Source organism: Nanorana parkeri, unplaced genomic scaffold (assembly GCF_000935625.1).
Source record: "Nanorana parkeri isolate BGI_ZX_2015 unplaced genomic scaffold, ASM93562v1 scaffold816, whole genome shotgun sequence".
In the NCBI taxonomy this organism is placed as follows: domain Eukaryota; kingdom Metazoa; phylum Chordata; class Amphibia; order Anura; family Dicroglossidae; genus Nanorana; species Nanorana parkeri.
In genome coordinates, this window is record NW_017307084.1 from 283,599 (window position 1) to 306,774 (window position 23,176).

At 38.6% G+C, this 23,176-nt stretch overlaps 1 protein-coding gene across 1 annotated transcript in view; it reads right to left on the minus strand.

Moving 5' to 3' along the window:
• THEMIS (thymocyte selection associated) overlaps positions 1-23,176 on the minus strand; it is a 33,202-nt gene that overhangs the window by 3,900 nt on the left and 6,126 nt on the right. The window contains exons 2-6 of the mRNA XM_018565133.1: positions 17,140-17,295; positions 16,123-16,581; positions 12,674-13,686; positions 1,752-1,881; positions 1,159-1,208 (exon numbers count right to left, since the gene is read on the minus strand). Of these exons, the coding sequence (XP_018420635.1) occupies positions 1,159-1,208; positions 1,752-1,881; positions 12,674-13,686; positions 16,123-16,581; positions 17,140-17,295 (1,808 nt within the window). The remainder of the gene's footprint in view (positions 1-1,158; positions 1,209-1,751; positions 1,882-12,673; positions 13,687-16,122; positions 16,582-17,139; positions 17,296-23,176) is intronic.

Sequence of the window (23,176 nt, forward strand, 5' to 3'; positions counted from 1 at the left end):
TATATTAATACATTTTATTGGATTATAAAACAAGGTAACAGTGTTACAGAGGAAACGAGAAGAAAAAACATACGTCAATAACATACTTAAAAAACTATCGGATCTATATTACGATCATGTAGAGTAGAAAACAGAAAACAATTGCAGAAAGTAAGAAGAAAAATATGAGAGGTATATAAATAAGGAGGTGAAGAGATGAGAGCAAAATAATAATAGTAAACTAAAAATGATGGAAAGTCAAAGCAACAATGCAATGAATCTATCAATTAAAAGTTGAAATGGGGATTCAGAAAATTAGGTCTACCTTGTTCCAAACCAAGAGATTCATGCTCTCAATCTATTATCAAATTAATGTAAGTTACCATTTTTCAAAGCAAAAACGATTTCATATAAATAGTGGAGCTGTATCATTCTAAGAGTTTCAATAGTACTGATAGCAACTGGGCTTTCCCAATATATAAAGTGAGTTTTGCTGCTAAAGGAATATGGGTTACTATAGACTAGACATGTGCACAACAAACAAAAATTGTTTCCAGAAGAAACAAATGAAAACGAAAAACGTTCTCATTTGTTTAGTCAAAGGAAACACATTTTTATGTTGATTCGGAGGCGAGCTTCCAAATCCAAAACTGCACACTGAAACCGCAGAACGAGCGGCGGTCATATCGGCCGCTGGCGCGTCCTGCGCATGTGTGCCTCCATTTTGGAGTAGATCTTGGTATACACCAAGAGGGTGGTGCTCAAACACCCGCATGTTTGAGCACCACCATCTTGGTGTATAACAAGATCTACTCCAAAATGGCGGAACACATGCGCCAAAGGCCGATATGGCCACCACTTGTTCAGCGGTGGCCGCCGGCATGTTCTGAAAAGGAATTTATGTATGCTTGAATATTGTTTTAGTATATTCAGGCATATATTAAATCCGTTATTTCGGATTCAGACGAACCGCCGAATCAGGTTCGTCCAAATCCGAATGCACATGTCTACTATGGACTGAAGATATACTTGGTAGGTATCTATACCCAAATTAAGAAGGGCTACACCCGGTGAGGGAGGGGTAACGTACCATGTAATAGTAGCGATGATCTGGAATATTTTGCACCAAAAGCTAGTAACACATCTACAGGACCAGTAAATAGGAATTAGGTTGCCTACTTGTACACAGTCTCTCCAGTACTCAGGGGAGTTAACCGGAGAGAATCTAGCTAGACGATAAGGAGTCAGGATACCAGCATAACACAATCTTTAGCAAAATATCCATTAATCTACACTTTTCGTGGCTCTGTAAATAGCTCTGAATGCATGTAACTCTTGGGTATTTATTTATTACAGGTATTTATATAGCGCTGGCAATTTACGCATCACTTTACATAGTTTCATGTCAGTCCCTGCCCTCAAGGAGCTTACAATCTAAGATCCATATCTCACATGCATACATACAAGGGCCAATTTAGACAGGAGCCAACTAACCTACCAGCATGTCTTTGGGGTATGGGAGGAAACCGGAGTACCAGGAGGAAACCCATGCAAGTACAGGGAGAACATGCAAACATCTGCAGGTAGTGATCTGTCCAGGATTCAAACCCTTAGTGTTGCAAGGCAGTAACACTAACCACTACGCCACTGTGCTGCCTAGGTAGGAAAGATTAAGGTCCTTAACTCTTGTTTCTAAATATAAATATATGTTTTAGAAAGTACATCATTAGGACACATGTATATGCAGAAATAAATGTTGCAAATAAGCTCACCTGTTTCTTTGTTGTGTTTGGCTGTGCTCTTTATGTCTGTGTCTGTCCAGTTCCCTGCTGGCAAACTGTACTCATGACTATTGTCTTGTAAATTTTCCTTTTCTTTAGAAACGTCATCTTTCAGAAGCATCTAAAGAGCAAATAAGAAATTCATGATATCCTGTATGATTTGTAGAACATATTCACAGTGATATTATCTAAAATGTGTGGAGCAAAGTTCAGTTTACAAAGGTTTTCCTTTTGCAAAAGGAAAATTAAGTGGACTTTCTTTTTATAGGAAGCATTACAACAACAATAGATGTCCTCCTTTTCATCAGCTGTTTGCAGCAGCTCTATTATGGATGGAGTACATGCATCATGAGAAAAAAGTGTCACCGCAGTGCCAGCAAACAGATGATTGCTGAGCCTCATGAAAATCTTTGATGTCTGCAAATGACCCTTTATTCTGCATGATGGTTACTCCGACACCTTTAAACCATGATTATTGTAAAAAAATGAATGCCAAAAAATAACAGTTTTATAAACACCCAAATAAAAACATATTTATTATTACACAAATATAAAATAAAAATGTAACTATTCAGACATAAAAACAGAAACCTAACGGTCAGAAATTATTTCTGATTAGATATATTTATCCATAAATGACCTCCTCCTGTTAATGAACTAAGTTGAGCCATTCTGAAAGACTTGCAAAGGCTTCAGTAATATTTAATGGTGTCACTAACATCTACGACTCTCCTGAAAACATTAGCAGATCAAACAAATATACATTGCCCAGCAAAGTATTTCTTTATATTGTTGCCCTAACATATACAGTCATCATGTTTCTGAACAGTTGGCTCTAATCAGCTCAGCTTCCCTGAACTTCCTGTCCAGTACATGATCATAAGGGACAGGGTAGTCTCCAGCATCTATCCATCTACTAGCTTGGAGAAGGGAGGAGAGGGGAGCTGGGAGCAGCAGAGAGTCTTGCTTTGCTGTGTATGTGTGTTTGTGGAGAAATACACAGCTTACTAGCACACACAAGAGTGATGCCAAAGGACTTTGCAAGAGAAAGGAGCCAACCTGAATAGGATATCAGAGCCAGTCCTCAGGGGACCAACTGATCCTGCAGGAAGCTAAAACTTAAAAAACTAAAGCTTTAATATCACTTTCATGTTTTTGTTTTTTTTTTACCAATGGAGGACGTCTATATTGCAGACCCATGCATGCTCATTCCCAGCTGTGCCCGTAGTTGCTGTGTGCACAGCCCTGCGGCAGGCCACACCCCTCCTCTCCACCCAACAGTTTGATGGCAGAAGGAGCTATGGCTCCTCTGCCCTCAGTATCCTCCCTCGCGACCAGGAAGTTTGGGATGGAGGATCACTTCGGGGACTGGCAGCGGTGACAAGCGACGCTGACAAGTAAGTTTGGGGGGACGGAGGAGTCAAAAAGGTACTGGCCATTTTTTACCTTAATGCAGAGAATGCATCAAGGTAAAAAACGCCCAGCCTAACCAGTGTTTGCATACATATTAGAGTGCAAAGTGGAGTTACTAACAGCAGTCCTAACAGTTTTGTTTTCATGAAACAGTGGCATGTAAATACTGTTTATCATCCCACTTTAAGATCACACTGTACAAATTAAGAGCATAACAGAAAGAAGAATGGAGCAAATAAACAGCACAAACTAGCAGAGGATTTCATGAATTCAGTTCATAAGACATATTTAGCACCTCAAAGAGAAAAACCTAGTGTAATGTGACAGTTACAAACCCTTGAACTTGGAAACTGTAAAACCTACACTGTTTCAGAAGAATACATTACAGTAAACAATAGATACTGTATAAAGTATAACAATAAAACCTTTCTTTTGCTTGCAGGCTTCTTGCAAAAGAAAACCACAGGCTGATTGCAAACTACCACAATGAAAGCTTTAGACTATCCAAAGACACCCAGTTTATTTTATTGCTCACCACTTCCTGGAGAGTTTTTTCTTCCTGACACACGATCCTGACTCATTCAAGAGCAGATTTTAATTACGCCTCAGGTATGGAAAAGCTTAGGCCAGTTCTTAACCCCCTGCATACTGCTATACAGAGCTACCACTACCACCAGCATATCCAGGGCTGTCCCTAAAGTATTCACCGCCTAAGCTGATGTGCTGTTGCTCTGGGAGGGGGGGGAGTTGCTGGCAGTGAATGTTCACTTGGAGGGGGGTGCGCCTACTGACATCACTAGTTGCCAGGGGCTCATCAGGACACAAGCCAGAGCATCCTGCTCAGCTCCTGGCAACCGGTGATGTCAGTGAGCTGGACAGAAGCCACACAGAGCATTACACACATCCCCATTCAATATTCTGCCCTGAACAGTGGGTCTGTCTGTCATAGTATTTAGAGGGTATCATTAGACACGTACTACTACAGTGCTCCAATATACTCCTGACGAAGTCGTGCTGAGGACGCAACGTGTGTAGGGTGGAGCTAGAGGTGTTAAGTGGACGCAGTGTTATTGCAAGCATACAACAATAGTGGATATTGTTTTTAAAAATTATTATTTCTTTTGGATCCTGTGACGGTGTGGTTGACTTATTTCCCTGAGGGTCATGTGTTCACAGAGGAGAGTGACGCTAAAGACTAAGAAAGTTTATGTGAGTTTCCCCCGGCCGCAATAATAGGAGGGACGGTGCCATTCAGTCCCGTCAGCAGGCCTTTTAACAAGGTGAGCAGTACTCCAGAAGGGCTTTTCTTGGGAGCAGTTGTCTGATTATTGTTGAGAGGACTTTCTACACTAGGACTATCTGTAAAAAAATAAGTCAAGGCAACTGGACTTGCTGTATTTTTCTTGAAGACGTTTCACTGGTCTTCTAACCAGCTTTCTCAATTCACTAGGACTGTTCCAATAATTTATGGTGGACATTTTTTGTAAATTATAAATTAATATTTTCCTTTTTTTGTTATTCTTGAACTATTTTCCACTTCTATATGAGCACTACAGTGGACTTTCCTATGAATTTTGATTGTATAATTATATAATATTTTTACCTTATCATTATATGATTAATATTTTACGGATACACATTTTTTAATGATTATTTATACCATCATAATAGTATTCACTTATTGTTGGTTTATAGGTGATGCATCTATTCATTTTATCTTATTTATTTACCAATTTATAACTTTCTCGCATGCGGGTATGTTGATGTTTTAGCACTTGATTACTATTGCACATCGACTATTATACAGTATATTAGATTGTTTCGAACATGATTAGAGTATTCTCTTTTATATTTATTCTTGAGGCAGTAATTAGCACTTTAGCGTGTCTCATTTTTTTGTCTTTTTATGTGCTCCTATACGTATCTAGAGTTTCTATAAATAAATGGGTTACTTGTGCATAGAGCTGCAGCTAACGATTATTTTTAAAATCGATTAGTTAGCCGATTATTAAGTTCGAATAATCAGTTAATCGGATAAAAAATAAAATACATTTTTAAAAATGGCTCCAGTGATGGGACTACTAGTTTGTATTGAGATTGCAGTCCATCACAGGAGCAAGCTTGGAGCGGTGGAAGTAAAAAAGAAAAAAAAAAAGTGTGGTGTGCAATATAGTGAAATGAAGTGTAAAATTATACAGCAATGAATGCAGAATGGCACCGGCTATAGAGGAATACAACAAATCCCAGCAATAGTACATTATAGCTGGTGGTATTCTGCATTGTGATGTATAATGTACTATTGCTGGGTTTTGAAGTCCTCTATAGCTGGTGGTATTCTGCATTGCATCATGTATTATTGCTGGGATTTGTAGTCCTCTATACAGCACAATACAGAATACCACCAGCTATATAGGAATACAACAAATCCCAGCAATACATTATACATACAGTGTATAATGTATTGCTGGGATTTGTGTTCCTCTATAGCTGATGTTACAGGTCCATGCTCTGTATAATATATAGCACAATGTACCATCAGCTATAGAGGAATAGAAATCCCAGCAATACATTATAGAGCACCATGTGTGGGAAAGTGCAGGCTTACCTGAGCAGTCTTCCAGCAACTTGCTTCTGAGATCGGGCCTGTCAATCGGCAGCTGTCATCCCCCCACACCTGCTCCTCCTTACTTCTTCTCTCCGCGCCCCTGTGCCAATCGTGGATGTGGGCGGGCGGTAAGCGTGAGGCGGGGAGGAGATGCGGGGTGTGAATGCGGGCAGGCGGGTCTGGCAGAGGCGAGCATGAGGTGAGGAGGAGGTGCAGCAGCGCAGCCTGTGTGGAGCCGTTAACAGGGCCAACTAATCAGAAGCCGATTAATCGATGATTGAAAAAGTTGACAACTTTTTCAATAATCGATTATATTCGATTATGTCGATTAGTTGTTGGAGCTCTAGAGTACTTTGTTAATACATGATGAAAATCATTGTTACATTTATGTAATCATAGGTTATGTGCCTTTTAAAATTAGTTTTTTTTTGGACTGTTCACTGGAGAAATACCTGCACTGAAACATTTTCAATGCTTGTCTTCAGTTACAGTAATGTATTGATGGAGGTATAAGGGTAGGAATTCCCTCAGTGAATCAAACTGCATTTTAGAGGTGCTTGCAGAAGGCCTTCCATGGCTAACAGGAAAGATGCTCTTGACCAGGACAATGACTCTTATTTATTATTGGTATTTATATAGCTCTGACAATTTACACAGCACTTTATATAGTTGCACATTTACATCAGTCCTCAAAAAGCTTACAATCTAAGGTCCCTATTTCACATACATACAAGGGCCAATTTAGAAAGGAGCCAATGAACCTTCCAGCATATCTTTGGAGTGTGTGAGGAAACAGGAGTACCGAAGGAAACCCACGCAAGCACAGGGAGAACATGCAAACTCCTTGCAGATCTGGCCAGACGGAGGTGTCCCTATTATTCAATAATGTGACATCACAGATCACCACACCAACCACAGGACAAGCATGTGGCAGTATTACTGTGTCAGTCATTAGCATTTTCCCTGTTTTCCGTAGAGCATCTTCTGCAAGCACCTATCAGCAGGCATGCACTGCACAATTTAGGTTTCACTGCTATAGTAGTGCAGCAACGTAATGTTTATGGTGAATAGAAAGCACTGAGCAGGAAAGACAGCACAGGGGGGCTGTTAAAGTGGGGGGCCTCTGTCTAGATGCACTGGGGTCCATACAGCTCTATCTACACCACCAGATAATGGGGTCATAACCACACAGGAAGCATCATGTCATGCAAAGGCTTTATTTCCTGCTTCAGCCTTTAAAACTGTAAAGCACACAGTTATCTTCTAATTAGTGCACCCAAATCAAAACCAGACATGCATTAATAGATTCCAAAGTATTATTATTGTTATCCATTACAATTTTTGTGTCTTGTCAGTTCTGATAAGGAGTGTACATTCATAAATGTATACTACAGTTAGTCATGAAGCCTATGCATTGGAAACCATACAGTGAACCTGTGTAGGAAACAGACAGCAATTCTCTCCCATGCAGAAAGGGCTGAGATATAAAATCAGCATTTCAATTGACATGCTATAGCAGTTTGGTGCCTTAACTGACCTGCGCTCACTACCTTCACACATCATTTAAGCTAGGACTAATATAAATATCTATGGAAAAATGCTCAGTATGACAGAAATTACCCCACAGTGATTGGTAGTCTTAGGGTATGGATGATAACTATTTATGTATGTGAACTGCCTCTTAGTTACTTTCTTGATATATCATGAGTGGTTGAAATTTGAATATCACCATTGTACTGCGTGAGCATTAGCATTACTTATCCAAAAAGCAGAGCCTGACTTATTTGATGTATTTACCTTACTGATGATGATAACTTGATAGACTAGGATAAATCATTTATATTGTATAACATTAGACTCATATAACATATATGCTTTATAATGACAAAACTTTAAACAGGATGAGATATTTTGCTTTTGTATAATGCATTCATAACAACTGCAGAAAGTATACTTAGTACTATAGGATACAAAGATGAACTGTCCACACTGTGTTGCCATTTGATGACTCTGTAATATGAAACAGTACATGAAATTTTGCAGCCTACAGAAGTATCAGATATGCTCAACCCAGTAACCAATGGCACAGAATGTTCATCTATACGAATACAAGAAAACCTTTCCATAGAGAAACAAGGAGGCTGTCATTCATGACCTCTTCTAAAATGACTAGTTGCCTGGTTGTCCTTTTGGCACATTTGCTTTATTTCTACAATTCATCAACCCTGATCCAAGTACTGGTACAGAAAAGGACCTCTGGCTTTTCTGAATTCTCTGAATTGTATGTTCTGTACTTGTTCCAGGTGACTCAGAAACTATTGAAGCCAGAGGCTCAGCAAAACAGATAGGAAACAAACATTTTCAGCAGAAGGCATTTTCCCATGGCATTTCCACAGTAGCTTAATAAGTAACAGGTTAAAAGATACTTGCGATCCATAGCACACCAAGGTAAAATATAGTAATGTAACTGATGGAATGTTTGGTCCCTGCCAATTTCAACTATTAATACATTTTCTACACCTTAAGTAAAATGTTGATGTTTTTATAGCTAAACGTGATAATATTAGGTAGGTAATAGTTTTTTTATCGCTAAACATGATAGTACTATAGATAAACTTGATGTATTTGACCACATTATAAAAACATAATATGAGACTTATGATTTTTCAGCAATGTAATCACGTGAAAATGAATTACAATAACAAAAATGGTGTAAGGTTTTAGGAGGTACCAAGGTTCAGTTTAGGGATAATTTTTCCTAACTAAGAATGGTCTGTTAAATATACCATTGACAATATTTTATTATATATGCTCAATAAGTGCAAAAAACCCTGTTAATCATATCAGAAATCTTGTGAGCTGATAATGTACTGTACTCTCTGACTGGGCTGCACTCTTATCAGTTACATTGTTACCAGCTATGTCTGAGTACTACAGAACCTCTTCCCTCAATGTTATGAAGGTAAGAAGAGGTGGAGAGGTAGAGATGTTGTGTAGCCCTGACAACACTGCTCCTCCATAGATACAACATGGTGATTCAAGGAGAACTATGGGGTTAAGGCTTTTCCCCATAGTGCTCTTTAGGGTAACGGGAGGACACAAACTAGCTCAGTATACCGCAAGCTGTACTGAGACGCCACAGTATACCGCGAGCTACTGCTACTGCTCGCGGTATACTGCGACGCCACAGTATACAGCGAGCTACTGCGTGAAGCTTCCACCCTAGCCTTCACTAAACAATAGGCAAAAAAACAACACTCGCAAGGGGATCCGTCCATCCAATACTTTATTTGCAAAAAGGCACAAAAGCCGCAAACAAATGCTTTCATGTTTCAGCCCCCAAACTGGGCCTTAAAGAAGAACTATGGGGTTAGGGCTTTTCCCCATAGTTCTCCTTAGGGTAATGGGAGGACACAAACTAGCGTCCTCCCGTCACCCTAAGCTCAGTATACCGCTAGCTACAGCTCGCGGTATACTGAGACGTCGCAGCTGAAGCGGATCCCGACAATTATGTCTGGATCCGCCCAGCTGCGTGAGTGACAGCTGGCTCTGCCAATCTAGAGGCAGAGCCAGCTGTACCTGCCCCCTCCCCCGTCCGATCTGCCAGTCAGCACTGGAGGATCAGAGCGGGGAGGGGGAATCCAGACCCTCCCCTGTCACGGCAGAGAGCCGTGACAGGATCGACAAGTTAGTGAACGCCGGTATGTGTTCGCTCACTTCCAGATCTATTGAGCCGACCTGTGACAGTTTCATTGTCACAGGTCGGCTAGAACTATGAGGTGAGTAAACGCACTCACCTCATAGTTCTCCTTTAAGTGTTTAAACCTTGGGGAAGAAAAAGTGTTACTGGCAGGATCACCAAAATAAATGGAAAGAAAATGAACAAAAGAAAACTATTATAGCCACTTCTTCTAAGTTTAATAATGTTTTATGATCTTGCTTTAATGCAGTTACAAATCAGGTTTAGAACTAAAATAAGTATTTCTGAGTATGCAGGTAACATAAAGCTATGTAGTGGACTTCCAATTAAATGCCTGTTTTGGTGACCATTGTCTAAGAGAGGACATTTCCTTGTTTTGGAAAGATCTGGTCTGGACTTCCAGCTCTGTCTCTGCGGGAGGAAGTGAAGGTAAATCTCCCAATGGGACACAGGCAGATTTAAAAAAAACAAACTTACATGGGTTGTAACCCTTTACTTTCTTTATTCAAAACATAAATGTTTTGGCTTTACAAAATCTTTAAGCAATGCATGGACTACTATGTCCCAGATGCAAATGTGATGCTATAGACATTATACTTGACTTAGATATTACACATATTCTGGTTAGTTTGCTTTTGCTTGATATTTAGATATGGCTTTCAATCACTTCAATTTATGATCTACATTTTCTGAAATTCTGCTAAGAATGTACAAGTGTAGTTATAAAAGAAGCACTTTTAACCCCTTCATGACTGAGCTTGTTTTTTGTTTCTGTTCGTAAATGACTGACACACCTTTAACATTTTTGCTGTGTGATTCTTCCACGTCAGTAATATACTTTCTTACAAAGTGCACCCACACATATTATATATTGTTTTTTAGAGGACAGATAGGGCTATATATTTATATCACATATGTGTGTCTAATGCCTCACTTAGGACAAATAAAATAAGAGGAAAAATTAAAAAAAAGAGGAAAAAACGTAAAAAAAAAACACTTTTTTCCCACTTTTTTAGCACAGCTAAAACAAAAATGCAATAAATACATTCATTTATTTGTCCCTTTTTTTTTACACTTTTCACTTTTTTAAACTTAAAAATGTTATTTTATTTATTTAATTATATCAAGCAGTCATTGTGAATTAATCTCACTATTACTGCTTGATAGATTAATACATTTTTGGTTATTATCAGGCTGCTTCAAACTTCAGAACAGCCGATAATAAGTTAGTGACACTGATCCTGCAGCAGTTCAGGATTCAGCTGTCACTAGTTTTCTGATTGTTGCAACAACGATTAGAAAACAAACATTCTTCTTTCAGGAATAGATACATTATGTATCAATTCCTGAAAGTGAAAGAAAAAAAAAAGCCAGTATAGCTTGAGAGAGATATCTCTCGATCTATATGAGTTGTCAGAATGCCGGCAAAAGCCGGCATGTTTGCCGGCTCTGCTGTGACTCTCAGACACCCGATCTTCAGGTATCGGGTGTCTGAAAAAGGTTAAAACTTTCATTAATGGATGCCTCTAAACTTAAGGCATCCACTAATGAGTGATAACCGCTGATTCTCAGCGGTTACCAGCCTTCTAGTGCAGCAAACAACTCATCACGTACAGTGTACCTGACGAGTCATTTGGTCCCTTTGTGGCGGGACGTACAGTGTACGTCTCCCGTCACGAAGGGGTTAAATTCAAATTTATATGGATATATAAAATATAAATGGACAACAGTTTGTGTATTTGTTTCTGTCCTGGTGGAAGGGTTCCCCACAGAGGCTAATTATACAATAGATATGTAAGCAGGTAGCCAAGTGAATAACCGAGCCAAAGTGAAGTGAGCCGAACTCCGTTCAGCTATTCACTTCGGGCCTGTACGGCTGATTTCATCGGCACCAGGGCTAAATACAGATGTCACCAGAACTGAATACATGTCCCCAAAGCAGAATCCATGTCCCCAAAGCAGAACACGTGTCGTCAAGGCAGACTAGTATTCTGCTTTGGTGACATGTATTCTGCCCGTGAGGCTGTCCATGGCTGTACCTGCGCCGGGAAGGAGGAGGAGATAAAGAACCAGGCAGGCACTGCCATGGATAGCTTCTTGCAGGTCACCAGCAAGCTGCTGAGGTCCCCACAAGCGCAGGTACTCAGCAGCTGCTGCGGTTTAAAAATGTACCAGTATCTGCCTTAAGAATCGGGGCATTTTCACAAGTACAAGTACTTGTGAAAATGCCTGGTATCGGCCCCGATACCGATACTAGCATCGGTATCTGGACATCCCTACTATATACATAACATTAAAAGGTTACTGTCCTAACCTCTTAATGTTATCTAAATAATTATACCTATTAAAGCCTGATGCTGGTAGTTTTTTTTTTTTTTTTGAATAGAGAGGGAGAGGGTTCTATTAACCATACTTATCTAAGCCAGTTTTTTGTTTGTTTGTTTTTTCCTGACAGGTGAGGTGAAGTGATGGAAAATCTCCTCAATAGGGTTACAGTTTGCAATAAAAGCCTGACAGAGACTCTAACCTTGTCCTGCTCTATCCTAAACAAAATAAAAAACATTTAACTGGAAATGGGTTAAATATTTCAACATGATCACTAATAATGTTGCAGATTTGGTATATATCACTTATATGGGTAATGGGTAGTGATGGGTTGGGCGCATTCGCAGCTCCACGTGCCGAGCACGCCAGGAAGCTGACAGCACTGCAGCGCCAATCACAGGCACTGAGACATATCCCGATCTCTGCAACTACGGACCGGGATAATGTCTCAGTAACTGTGATTTGCGCTGAGGCGCTGTCAGCTTCCTGGCGGGCCTCGGCACATGGAGCTGCGAACAAGCCCGAGCCCATCACTAGTAACGGGAGTGAACAGAGGAATCTGCCATGCCTGTTTCTAGGATTATGGTGAAAGGTATATTTTGATGTGAATTATAAATATCCAGATATTCTACTCTACCAAAATACTTATCTAGTATCACAATGTGTGGTGGACAGAAAACATATAGACTAACATCATGAACATCAGCACCTAGACTGGAGCAATTTTAAATGTTGCTTCACAATGTAAAATGGCAAGCCACTGAAAATCAAGGAGGAAAATATTGTTACAATGTACTTTAGTATTTCAGTTTCAGCAATTCAATTTTTTTATGATGTAATAAAATGCACATGAAATAAAAAGTTGTGTACCTCTTGCATCCTGTTTCTCTCAGCTTCATTTACATACAGAGGGGTTTTTGGAGGGCGTGGTGGTGGGGCCTGAAAATTATTTTCATAACGCCTTGCCATATAATACTCCTCTTCATTGATTTCTTCAGTATTTGTTCTTGTTGGCACAGTGAACACTTTTCCTTTAAAATGACCAAGCACTTGAAAAGAAAGGTTCAGTCGAAACACAGGGAGTTCCCAAACTTCTTCAGGATTGTCATATAAACTAACAAGCAGGTAAGAGTCTGTAATTTGCTCTTCCAATTTTAATACAGAAGTGTTGGCCAAAACGTCTTCTCCAATTGTAAAGAGATCCCTCACTGACACTTTAACATTTAAAGGTAGTGTAAAGTGCTTACAAAGTTCTGATAAATAGTACTGTTTGTCATCTCGCACAACCTCTATAAATCCACCTTCAACATACAAAGGAAGTGTAATAATTCCATTGCTTTTGGCTTCCATCTTTGTACAATCGAGAACATCTACAACAGTCTGTTTGCCTTCATGCATAATTTCACAGGACCGAGACCGTTTCACCTGAAACATGTCCCCAACACATACTGAGGAGAACTCCTTATGTAGTGAATGAAATGGCTTTGTTGCCACCACCTGAAGCTCAGCCATTTCCAACTTGGCAATAGTTAAGTCATAGACCGTTTGGAAAAAACGTGGTCTCCTTTTGAATTTCCCTTTGTAGTTAGCTGGAATGAGAAAATGTCTGCTTGGCGTGTCAGTTCTTATCTCAGAGGCAACAACTCGATCTGCTTGATACTTTCTGTAGACAATGATTTTTTTACCGCCATGTAAAAATGTATAAGACTTGCAACATTTAATTGGACCTTCTACAATTTCTGCAATAAATGGAAATTCATCGGTAGTTTTTTCAAAGACATCCTGAGTAGCCAGTATCTCTGTGAATGATTTAGTATTAAAGTGCTCAGTAATATCCAGTACTTCCACATCAAGATCTGATAAGAGGTTTAGAGCACCACCAACTGCAATAATGAAGAGAAAAAAAGTTTAGAAATTGTGCTACTTTCAGAAAAACTGTTTTCTTTTTGTTATAATAGTTATATCATTTAAATCTACTGTGTATGAATGCTGAAAAGAGCAGCAGGAATGCTCAAATTATAGCCACCTAATTTCTTCAAATCCATTTAACAGCATTCTGTTATATAATTCAAAATCTCCACAGTAAATTTAAAATAAAAGAGTAAACAAATATATAAAGTTCATTCATATGGTGCAGCATGAATAAAAAAAAGTTCAATGAATTAAAAGCAATGTATGAATTTAAAAATGTCATGGAAGGGCAGGCATGTAGAAGACCTTCTGGACCCCATAGGGTGGATTCATCATAATTTGTTGTTAAGACCTATGTTGTAGATGTCCTTTTGTGACATTTATGCATATTTGATTTATTATTTATTTTTATTCATGCCTCATTATAACAGTGTGTGTTTTTGCTTGGTTTCTTTCTATTTGTAGAAACTTATTTTAAGTCATCCAAGGAACAAGAAAGGTTATTTTACCCTGCAGAAAAAGGAGGTAGTTTGGTCCTATGCCAAGTGTTCCCAAATGAAGGGTCTAAATTTGTGCACTGAGCTAAACAGCTCAGTTCACACATTGGCAATCAGCTGGCTAGGCTGTGCCGCACCTCAGTCCAATCACTACATGCAGACTTTGGGCTATAGATGTCCTTTTTTTTCTACTGCTTCTCCCACAGGGCACAACTACATAGTGTGTTGCGCCTAGAGCAAACTGGATATAGCCCAATAGTCATACATTTGGTCTATCAGGATGAATGAAAATAAAGTAATTATCACAAATTGCATTGCACGATTGAGAACTTTAAAAAAATGTTTTATCAATGTTTTTATGTTTTACCAAATCATTTTTTATGAGTTATTTAAGTCCCGGAACCTTTAATTGCAAATCAGGGACTGTTGCCAACAAGAACCAAATGGCTAATCAGCTGATTTTACTAAATTTAAAATAATTTGCTATTTACATTAGGTGGTCATAATTGCCTTAAATCAGAAGCATTTTTTAAATTAAATATACATTGAATGGGAGAAGATTATGTAAATAAAAACAAATACAGAAATGAATAGGTGGACAATGCTACTACCTGTGACTCACCTTATGAAACCTTAATCTTATGTTTTTTGCAACACTTGTGCCTTAACTTTTCTAAGTATTGATTACCCCTAGGGTTGCCACCTTTTTTTCAAGGGAAACCCAAACACTCTGACGTCAATTTTTTTGGGGGAAAATATAGAGTAGAGAGCAAGATGATGCAATCAGGGGAGGATGTAAGGAGACTGGTTATAGAGGACTACAAATACCAGGAATACATTATATAGCAATACAAAATATTTTAAAGCTAAGTTGCCTGTGCGGGATCTCACTAGGGCTGTGCAGGCTCTAAAGTGGACTCTTGGGGTTCTCAGGTGGGCTGTGCAGCTCTCAGGTGGGCTATGAATGCTTTCAGGTGGTTTTGTGGGGTCGCAGGTGGGCTATGTGGCCTCTGAGGTGGGCTAAGTGGGCTCTAAGATGGGCTATGTGGGGTCTCAGGTGGGCTATGCAGACTCTAAGGTGGACTCTCAGGTCGGCTAAGCGGGCTCTCAGCTGCCTATGTGGGGTCTCAGGTGGGCTATTCAAGCTTTGCTATGTGGGCTGTGAGGGAAGTACAGGGGTCTCATCAGTGGTTCGGAGGTGGGTAGTGTGCTGACAGGAAGGAGCTGAAGGAGGAGATGTGCGAGCTGGTGTTGTGTTTATTTTTTGTTCTGTTTCCGTAACTGCGCCCCTTTCCACCTCCCTCTCTCCTAGCTCCAGTGTCCTGTCAGATCGAGCCAAACATCTCCTCTACAGGCGCCTGGCTCACAGGTAGATTCCGCTTCAGGCAGATGCAGCTGCCTGAGGTCCCGCACATTTGCTTGGGGTCTCGGCAGCTGCATCTGTCATAAAATTTCAAGTGTCAGTATCGGTACTTGTAGGGTTATTCACAAAAGGGTGAAGAGTTTGGAGAAGGCAGGAGAAGTAATCAATATAGGCCAAAATAGCTGATTTGGAAGAATTCTCCAATTCAGTTCACTTTTCATTTCAGCTATGTTGTCTTAGATTGTTAATTTCTCCTGCCTTCTCCAAATTCTTCACCCTTTTGTAAATAACGCTGTTAGTGTCTTGTGTCCGGATGTCAGCTGGCCTGGACAAGAATCAAAAACCGGACTGTCCGGGTGAATCCCGGACAGGTGGCAACCCTAATTACACCTTCCTACTTACATCTCCTTTGCGGATTTATGTAATATGTCTGATTCCTTCTCCGATTTTATGCTCCCAGCCATTCTCCTTTCATCATAAGTAATAAACTAACCAACTGTTGAATGAAAAACAACCAATCTTTTCTTTTTTTTTTTAACTGTACTTACATTGCATTTGGGCTTGTATTTCATAAATGGGGCTCAGAATCATCATTCCATTAATGAAAGCATTGTAAATTTTTTTGTTGTCTCCTATCTCCATAATATCTGTAAGAATGACAGTTCTCGCTCTGTTATTTTGAATTTTCCAGTCTAAAATCTCTTTGAGTGTGTATATCCTTTCGTCTTGGCACTCAAAAAACTCTCCAGTGTAGGAAAGAGGGAGAGAAAAAGAATAAAGTGTTCCTTCCAGTATGACTTTACACTTAGCTGACATGGCTCCATTTACTTTATCTACAGAGTGGAACATGATGTTTGTGCCTTTTTCTATGGCGACGTCTCCCACATGTAGTACTGAACTGCTGTACAAGCAAGGGTGGCCGAACTGCGTGGGTCCAATATGTAGTGTCTGTACAATCTCTTCAACTGAGTGATAAGGGTCCTTATCAGCAACAACTCTAAATAAACCTATAATAAAACATAAAACAGTTAAATTACTCACACAGAGGAATACAAAATTGCCAAAACTGAATAGCTTGCAATTTAACGGGCCATATATTGCCGAACTAACACCAGATGGGCTAATTAGAAGCCCTTAAACATAATATGGATGTTCATAGAAAGCAATAAACTGTAATTATATGACCTGACGTTATGCTGCCTGCTTTATGTAACTGACAATCCAGGAACAATAAAGAATCTGCTGTTATTTAGAAAGAATGTTTATACATCAATAAATGTGTGCAAAAATAACAGTTTTTCTTCCATTTACACTAGTAGTGCAGTTGAATCTGTTTAAGCGCCATTACTCAAGGATTTCTCTATTTTAACTGCTACCAGGCTATAACACTTGCTGTTTGCTCTAATGACCAAGCCACTGTGACCCAAAAGTAAAAAAGATGTACACTGGGTCTTTAAATGAAGACCCTTTGCCAATGGCTTACACAGAATAATACTCTGGTGCTAATAATTACAAACTGTAATAAGAGTTAAAACATTTTAGTTATTTTAATTAAGTTTTCATACCTGGAAAATCAGGAGGAAGTTCCATTGTTGGCAACATGTCATATTCGTTGCTTGTAAAAAGATGAGCCAGGACATTCTTTACTCTGCAACCAGTTATTTTAAGTATGTCTCCTGTTGAGAGGGAACATTCATTTCCACAAAGTTCATAAAGGGAGCCTACATGATTTAAAAGGGAAAACAGCATTAATAGTAGCAAAAATAGAAGAAAGCTGCTTACTTGATTTACGTAACGGGAATCTGTCATGTTGCTTATTCAGGCAATGTGGCAGATTTTTTTGAAAGCTCCCACCCAGCCACCTACACGCGCACACACACACACACACTGATGCGCACTTTATCAGCACTCTCCTGCAGCGCCTTTCATGCATTGGAGCCATGGGTCTAAACTCAAGGCTATTGACCTGCTTTCCTACCCCACATGGCATGGTTCAGGTTTGGTAAATGTCCTCTAAGGCCCAAGCACTGCATCCTGGTAGTAAGGGGAAATGGTCACATGTTCGCACATACACTGAGTATTTCTAGGGCTCCAACGGACGAATGAAGGGGTGGGGGAGTGCAAAAAGGATGAGTAGCATTTAGTAGGAAGGAGATGCTTTTAAGATAACTTGTCACTTTGCCCTGAATGGCAGATTCTTATTACAATGTGAAAACAATTTGCTTCTTAGTTTATTATAGAGTAGGGAGGAAGTTTAACACCTCTGCTGGGTTTTTTATTGTCATGTGGGTTTCTGTTGAGATTTCCCTTCACTTTCCTGTCCCAATGACAACCATACCTGAAACAGAAAGTAAGGGCAATTTCCAAAACAGTAATTCAGGCAGCAATTTAATCTGGCAGATGGTTTAACTTTTCTATTAAAATAGTTGTTCTTATTGCTGTGCATATCCCCACTGAAGAAATCTCCTGTATCAGTGATCATAGTCAGTGGGGAAATAAGTGAAGAGTTTCTGATCCTTCCCCACTCCATCCATAAATAAGGAACAAATAAGTTTTGGCAGGAGTTCTACTGAATATACCTTCTGATATTAAGAAACATACTTGATGGAATAGCAGTAAAGAGATTGTAAATATGAAAGCACACACAAATTCAAGTAATATAGCCTGACTCTGGCGCCATGTGTCAGACCAAGGAGTCTTGTTATAAATCAGAGAATGTGACTTTCTATAATCATTTTCTGGTAGATAATCAATCCCTGCTATTTAATAACATGCACCTGGAAGATTCACCTGCTAACAATGTTTGCTAAATGTCAGATTATCTGCCTTATAAATATACCCCCAAATGTCTTTATGACCAAGTGCCTACTAATATGGTTAAGCAGACCAGAAGACCCTGAGTAGATGTCAGGTTGTGTAATACATATAACCCAGAATCATAAGCTTTAACATACAATATTGTTAACTTCATTATTTTTAAGCCACATTATTTGTTGAAATGAAGCATTAAATTAAATGTAATCATTAATTGATGTATTGGCTCTATCTTATTTATTATCTCCCTCCTCTGTGGCTCTGTTTGTGATGTGTTACTATTTATCTGACTGAAATATTTGCATTCAGATGTAGCTGATTGTGTGGATATACTTAAAAGTACATTATTCATAAAGTGGGGCTCTGCATTAGAAAAGGGTTTTTAAGGCATTGAAAGAATAGTCGAATAAAAGTATATTTTGCAATTTAAATGGATGTTTCAGTCTTGGTTTATTGGATCAGACCACTCTTTGGGGTTGATTTACTAACCTCACAAACACGCCACAAACACGCCATGCAAAAACACGCCGATTGCGCGCGCGCGTGCGCGTATACGCTTGGCGCGGAAGCGTATGCACACATGAGGTTTCAAAATAGGACCGATTAAGGTAGAATGTAGCGTGTTTAAGAAAAAAAAATACTGTACATCTGAGTGTGAGGTTATTTCATATAACTATCTTTTACATAATTCAAGTATATACACATCAGCGTAGGTCCTAGTTTAGTTTATGGATAAAATAAAGTTGCCATATACAGTATAAGGTGCTTCATAAAAAACACATTTATTTTCTATAATTTGCATTTATATAGTCAATTATAAATCATTTACAAATCCTGGCCATAACCTAATATTAGAATAGTATATCTACAGGCTGTGATAGAGAAAACGTGTGTTGGGATCACAGACTGCATTAAAAATTTCACTGAAAAATCTCCTGAACAGGGACAGAAAAAGCATATAAAAACCAACAAAACAAACTCTTCCCACTTCTATTCCAAACTAAACAAAAAAACTTTTAGCTGGAGTTGGGCTATCTATCTATCTATCTATCTACTAATTATCTATCATCAGTTAAATCTACCTTCTAGTTATATTTACTATTTCATACACATTTGAAAGCATTCTTTGGTATCCTCAGATTCCTTTTCACTGTGTGACTATTGAAAACCATGAAGAGAAAATGTAATGATTCATTGCATTATATCTATTTCTCTTTATCCTTACACCATCATTATTCTTGTTATCCAGTGTCTGTGTCTGTGATGGGGCTATAATATAAAAATTGCTGCAAGGACATTTCTGAATTTCCTATCACAAACTCTGATACCCAAATGGAGAGTTTCTACAACTACATACATCATTTGATGTATGTAATATACATCAAATGAACTAATGTAATTTCCAAAAAGATTTGATACAAAAGCAGAAACACACGCAACCACACCTGTTCTAACTGCTGCCTCCAGCAAAGAGAACCAATATTAAAAGCAACTACATTTCTAGGGACTAATATTGTATTGCTTCCTAAATGTCTTATACCACTTCAATTTATTTTGATATCCTGTTTTTTTAAAAATTGAACACACAAAGAAAGTCAAATATAATACCTGTAATTCATGTTTGTAAAAATTGAATAAACCACTGTAATGTTGTATTCAGAAAGCTTGTTTCTATTGTAGAATATGTAATTATAATAGACATAAAACACATTTTCCCACCATACATGTGGAGTCAGTGTGATGCCTCTTCTACATACCTATAGATCCTAAAGGTCCACTACTGCAGCTTTGGGTACATCTTTCTCTTACTACCACCTCTCTTTCTCATCACTGTATATCTTATCCAGTAGTTAGATACAGTTTAGTTTATTCACTTTGATTGCATTTTTTTATCTTCATAGTGTCTGTCTGTTTACTAGCTCTAGGATATGCTGGAAAACTACTTATGACTAGATCTACAGTTGTGTGAAAAAGTGTTGGCCCCCTTCCTGATTTTTCATTGTTTTGCATGTTTGTCACACTTTAATGTTTCAGATCATCAAACAAATTTAAATATTAGTCAAAGATAACACAAGTAAACACAACATGCAGTTTTTACAGGAAGGTTTTTATTATTAAGGGAAAACAAAATCCAAACCCACATGGCCCTGTGTGAAAAAGTGTTTGTCCCCTAAACCTAATAACTGGTTGGGCCACCCTTAGCAGCAAGAACTGCAATCAAGCGTTTGCGATAACTTGCAATGAGTCTGTCACAGCGCTGTGCAGGAATTTTGGTCTACTCATCTTTGCAGAATTGTTGTAATTCAGCCACATTGGAAGGTTTTCGAGCATGAACCGCCTTTTTAAGGTCATGCCACAGCATATCAATAGGATTCAGGTCAGGACTTTGACTAGGCCACTCCAAAGTCTTCATTTTGTTTTTCTTTAGCCATTCAGAGGTGGACTTGCTGGTGTGTTTTGGATCATTGTCCTGCTGCGGAACCCAAGTTGTGTGAAAAAGTGTTGGGGGCCAACACTTTTTCACACAACTGTATATACCATACAACAGATTTATGACTTCGTTATGCCAATTGATTATGTTTAGTAATTTTAAGATACATTTTTACAGCACTCGGTAAGCACTGGTTCTAGATAGAACTAGGACTGCTTTACTTTAACTCTGAATACTTTCATATTTATTTCACAGGTCACTAGCTGTATTTTCAGAGGAGTTTGCTTTACATTTTTGATTTTTTTCTATAATTATACAGTATGTTTGTATTTTTGTATTACAACAACTATAAAAAAAAGATGTTGTTTTAGGTTTTTTTGGAGCTCGATTTGTGTTGTCTTGTTTTAAAATATACAGGAAATGATCTACTATCATTATTATAATTTTTTTACTTTTTATTGAATTATTGAAACTTGTCACAGGGTATAGTCTGTACAAATCAATAAATACTTTAGAAGTATATCTTTGAGCGGCAATAGTGAGATATGAGCTCCGTCATACTTAGTTAGGGATGCACCGATATATCAGCCGCCGAAACATATTGGCCGAAAATGGCACTTTTGGCATAATGCCAAAAGTGCCATTTTCCTGCTGATACATCGGCGCATCCATGATTTATTTCACAAAGAAGCGCCCAGCGGGGAGGAGAGAAACTGTGATAGCCGGCCGAGCGTTGCGGGAGGAGAGCGCTGTGAGCGGCCAGAGTCTCCTCCCACACCGCTCAGTCTCCTATCACAGTCTGGCAGAGCGCTATCACAGGAGGCTGAGCTCCCCTCTCTACACCACTCGATCAGCCTCCTGAGATAGCGTGTCAGAGAGGAGAGCAAGGTACAAACACTCAGTGATCATTGATCGCTGAGTGTTTGTAGATAATTGAGGACATGGTATGTTAACTATAGCCTCAATTATGAATGAATGGGAAGTGATCTACATCACCCCCTGTTCATTCATAATTGTGGTTATAGTAAACCTACCATGTCCTCATGTTATCAATTAACAGGGACACTCATAGAGGATTCCTGTACATTGATAACAGGGGATACAGAAAAAGAGACTGAGGACTTCGTGTCCTCAATCTCTTTTTCTATTTAAAAAGGGAAATATCAGGGGTCTGTTTAGACCCCTAATATTTCCCCGAAGCCCCTAAAAGTAAAGTAAAAAATAAAAATATTTAATAAAAAATGGATAAATAAAAATAAATATAAAAAAATTAAAACGTTTATAAAAAGTAAATAAAAATAAAATATTTAAAAAATTTGAAAAAATAAAAAACATTTTTGGTATCGGTTTTGGCCTGACAATTTTTTTTATTTCGGTTTTGTTTTTGTTTAAAATTTCCATTTTGGTGAACCTTTAGTGCTAATCTGACTTTTTCTAACTGGTTACGCCTTGTCCTCCTTGTGTACCTTGAGTGATTTAAAGGTCTTGCACCAAGCATTTTACACTTCCTTCTATCATTTCACCTGCGGTTCTCCCCCCACTTTGCAAGCATTAGGAGGATTTTCACATAACAGTCTATGGGGTGTAGACTTCAGATAAGGGCCTTTAAAAGATATTGAAGGAAGAAGTTTGAATTAAAGCATATTGATTGGATTACAAGACTATGGGCATGCACATAAATTAAACCTATGATTCCCAATTAGCATATCCCAAAATCTGTTTTGTTTTTTATCTCCTCCTCTAACATTTACTTCAACAAGCAGTGTCTTCATGCCCAATAAAACATATATGTATTAATCAATGTGAAATGCCAGCCAAAACAGTTTTTTTAATAGAGGCAGAGTGGGAAGGATTAGACTATCTAGCAGCATTTTATTGCTTTCATTGGGAAGATTTTGCCTCACTTTCTTTCCATGTGACCACACAGGAATGGTGGAAATTCTCCCCAACAGCAATAAAGACAGCAAGAACCTAACAGTGTTTTACTTTGAACTTTTACAACTATCTTGTTTGGCTTTACTACAAGAATCAGACAATCAAATCTGTGTATCCCATTGTGAGAAACTAGCTTTGTGTCAACACTGTTTAACTTAAAATGGCATTTATTTGAAATATACCCCCAGCCAGAGTAAATTTGAATGAAGTGTGTGAAGAAATCATATATATTAGGGATGCACAGATACCAAGCACTGTACTTGGCACAAGTACTGATACTTTTGGAGCTCCAAGACTAGACTACAGAAAAACCTCAAAAGTTAGGAGGCAGCTGTCATTTTTAGGAGCATAGGCTATGGGGCTCCAGGGATTTGTGCATCCCTGCTTTAATGTATGATTCGTGGTATACAGTAAACACATAT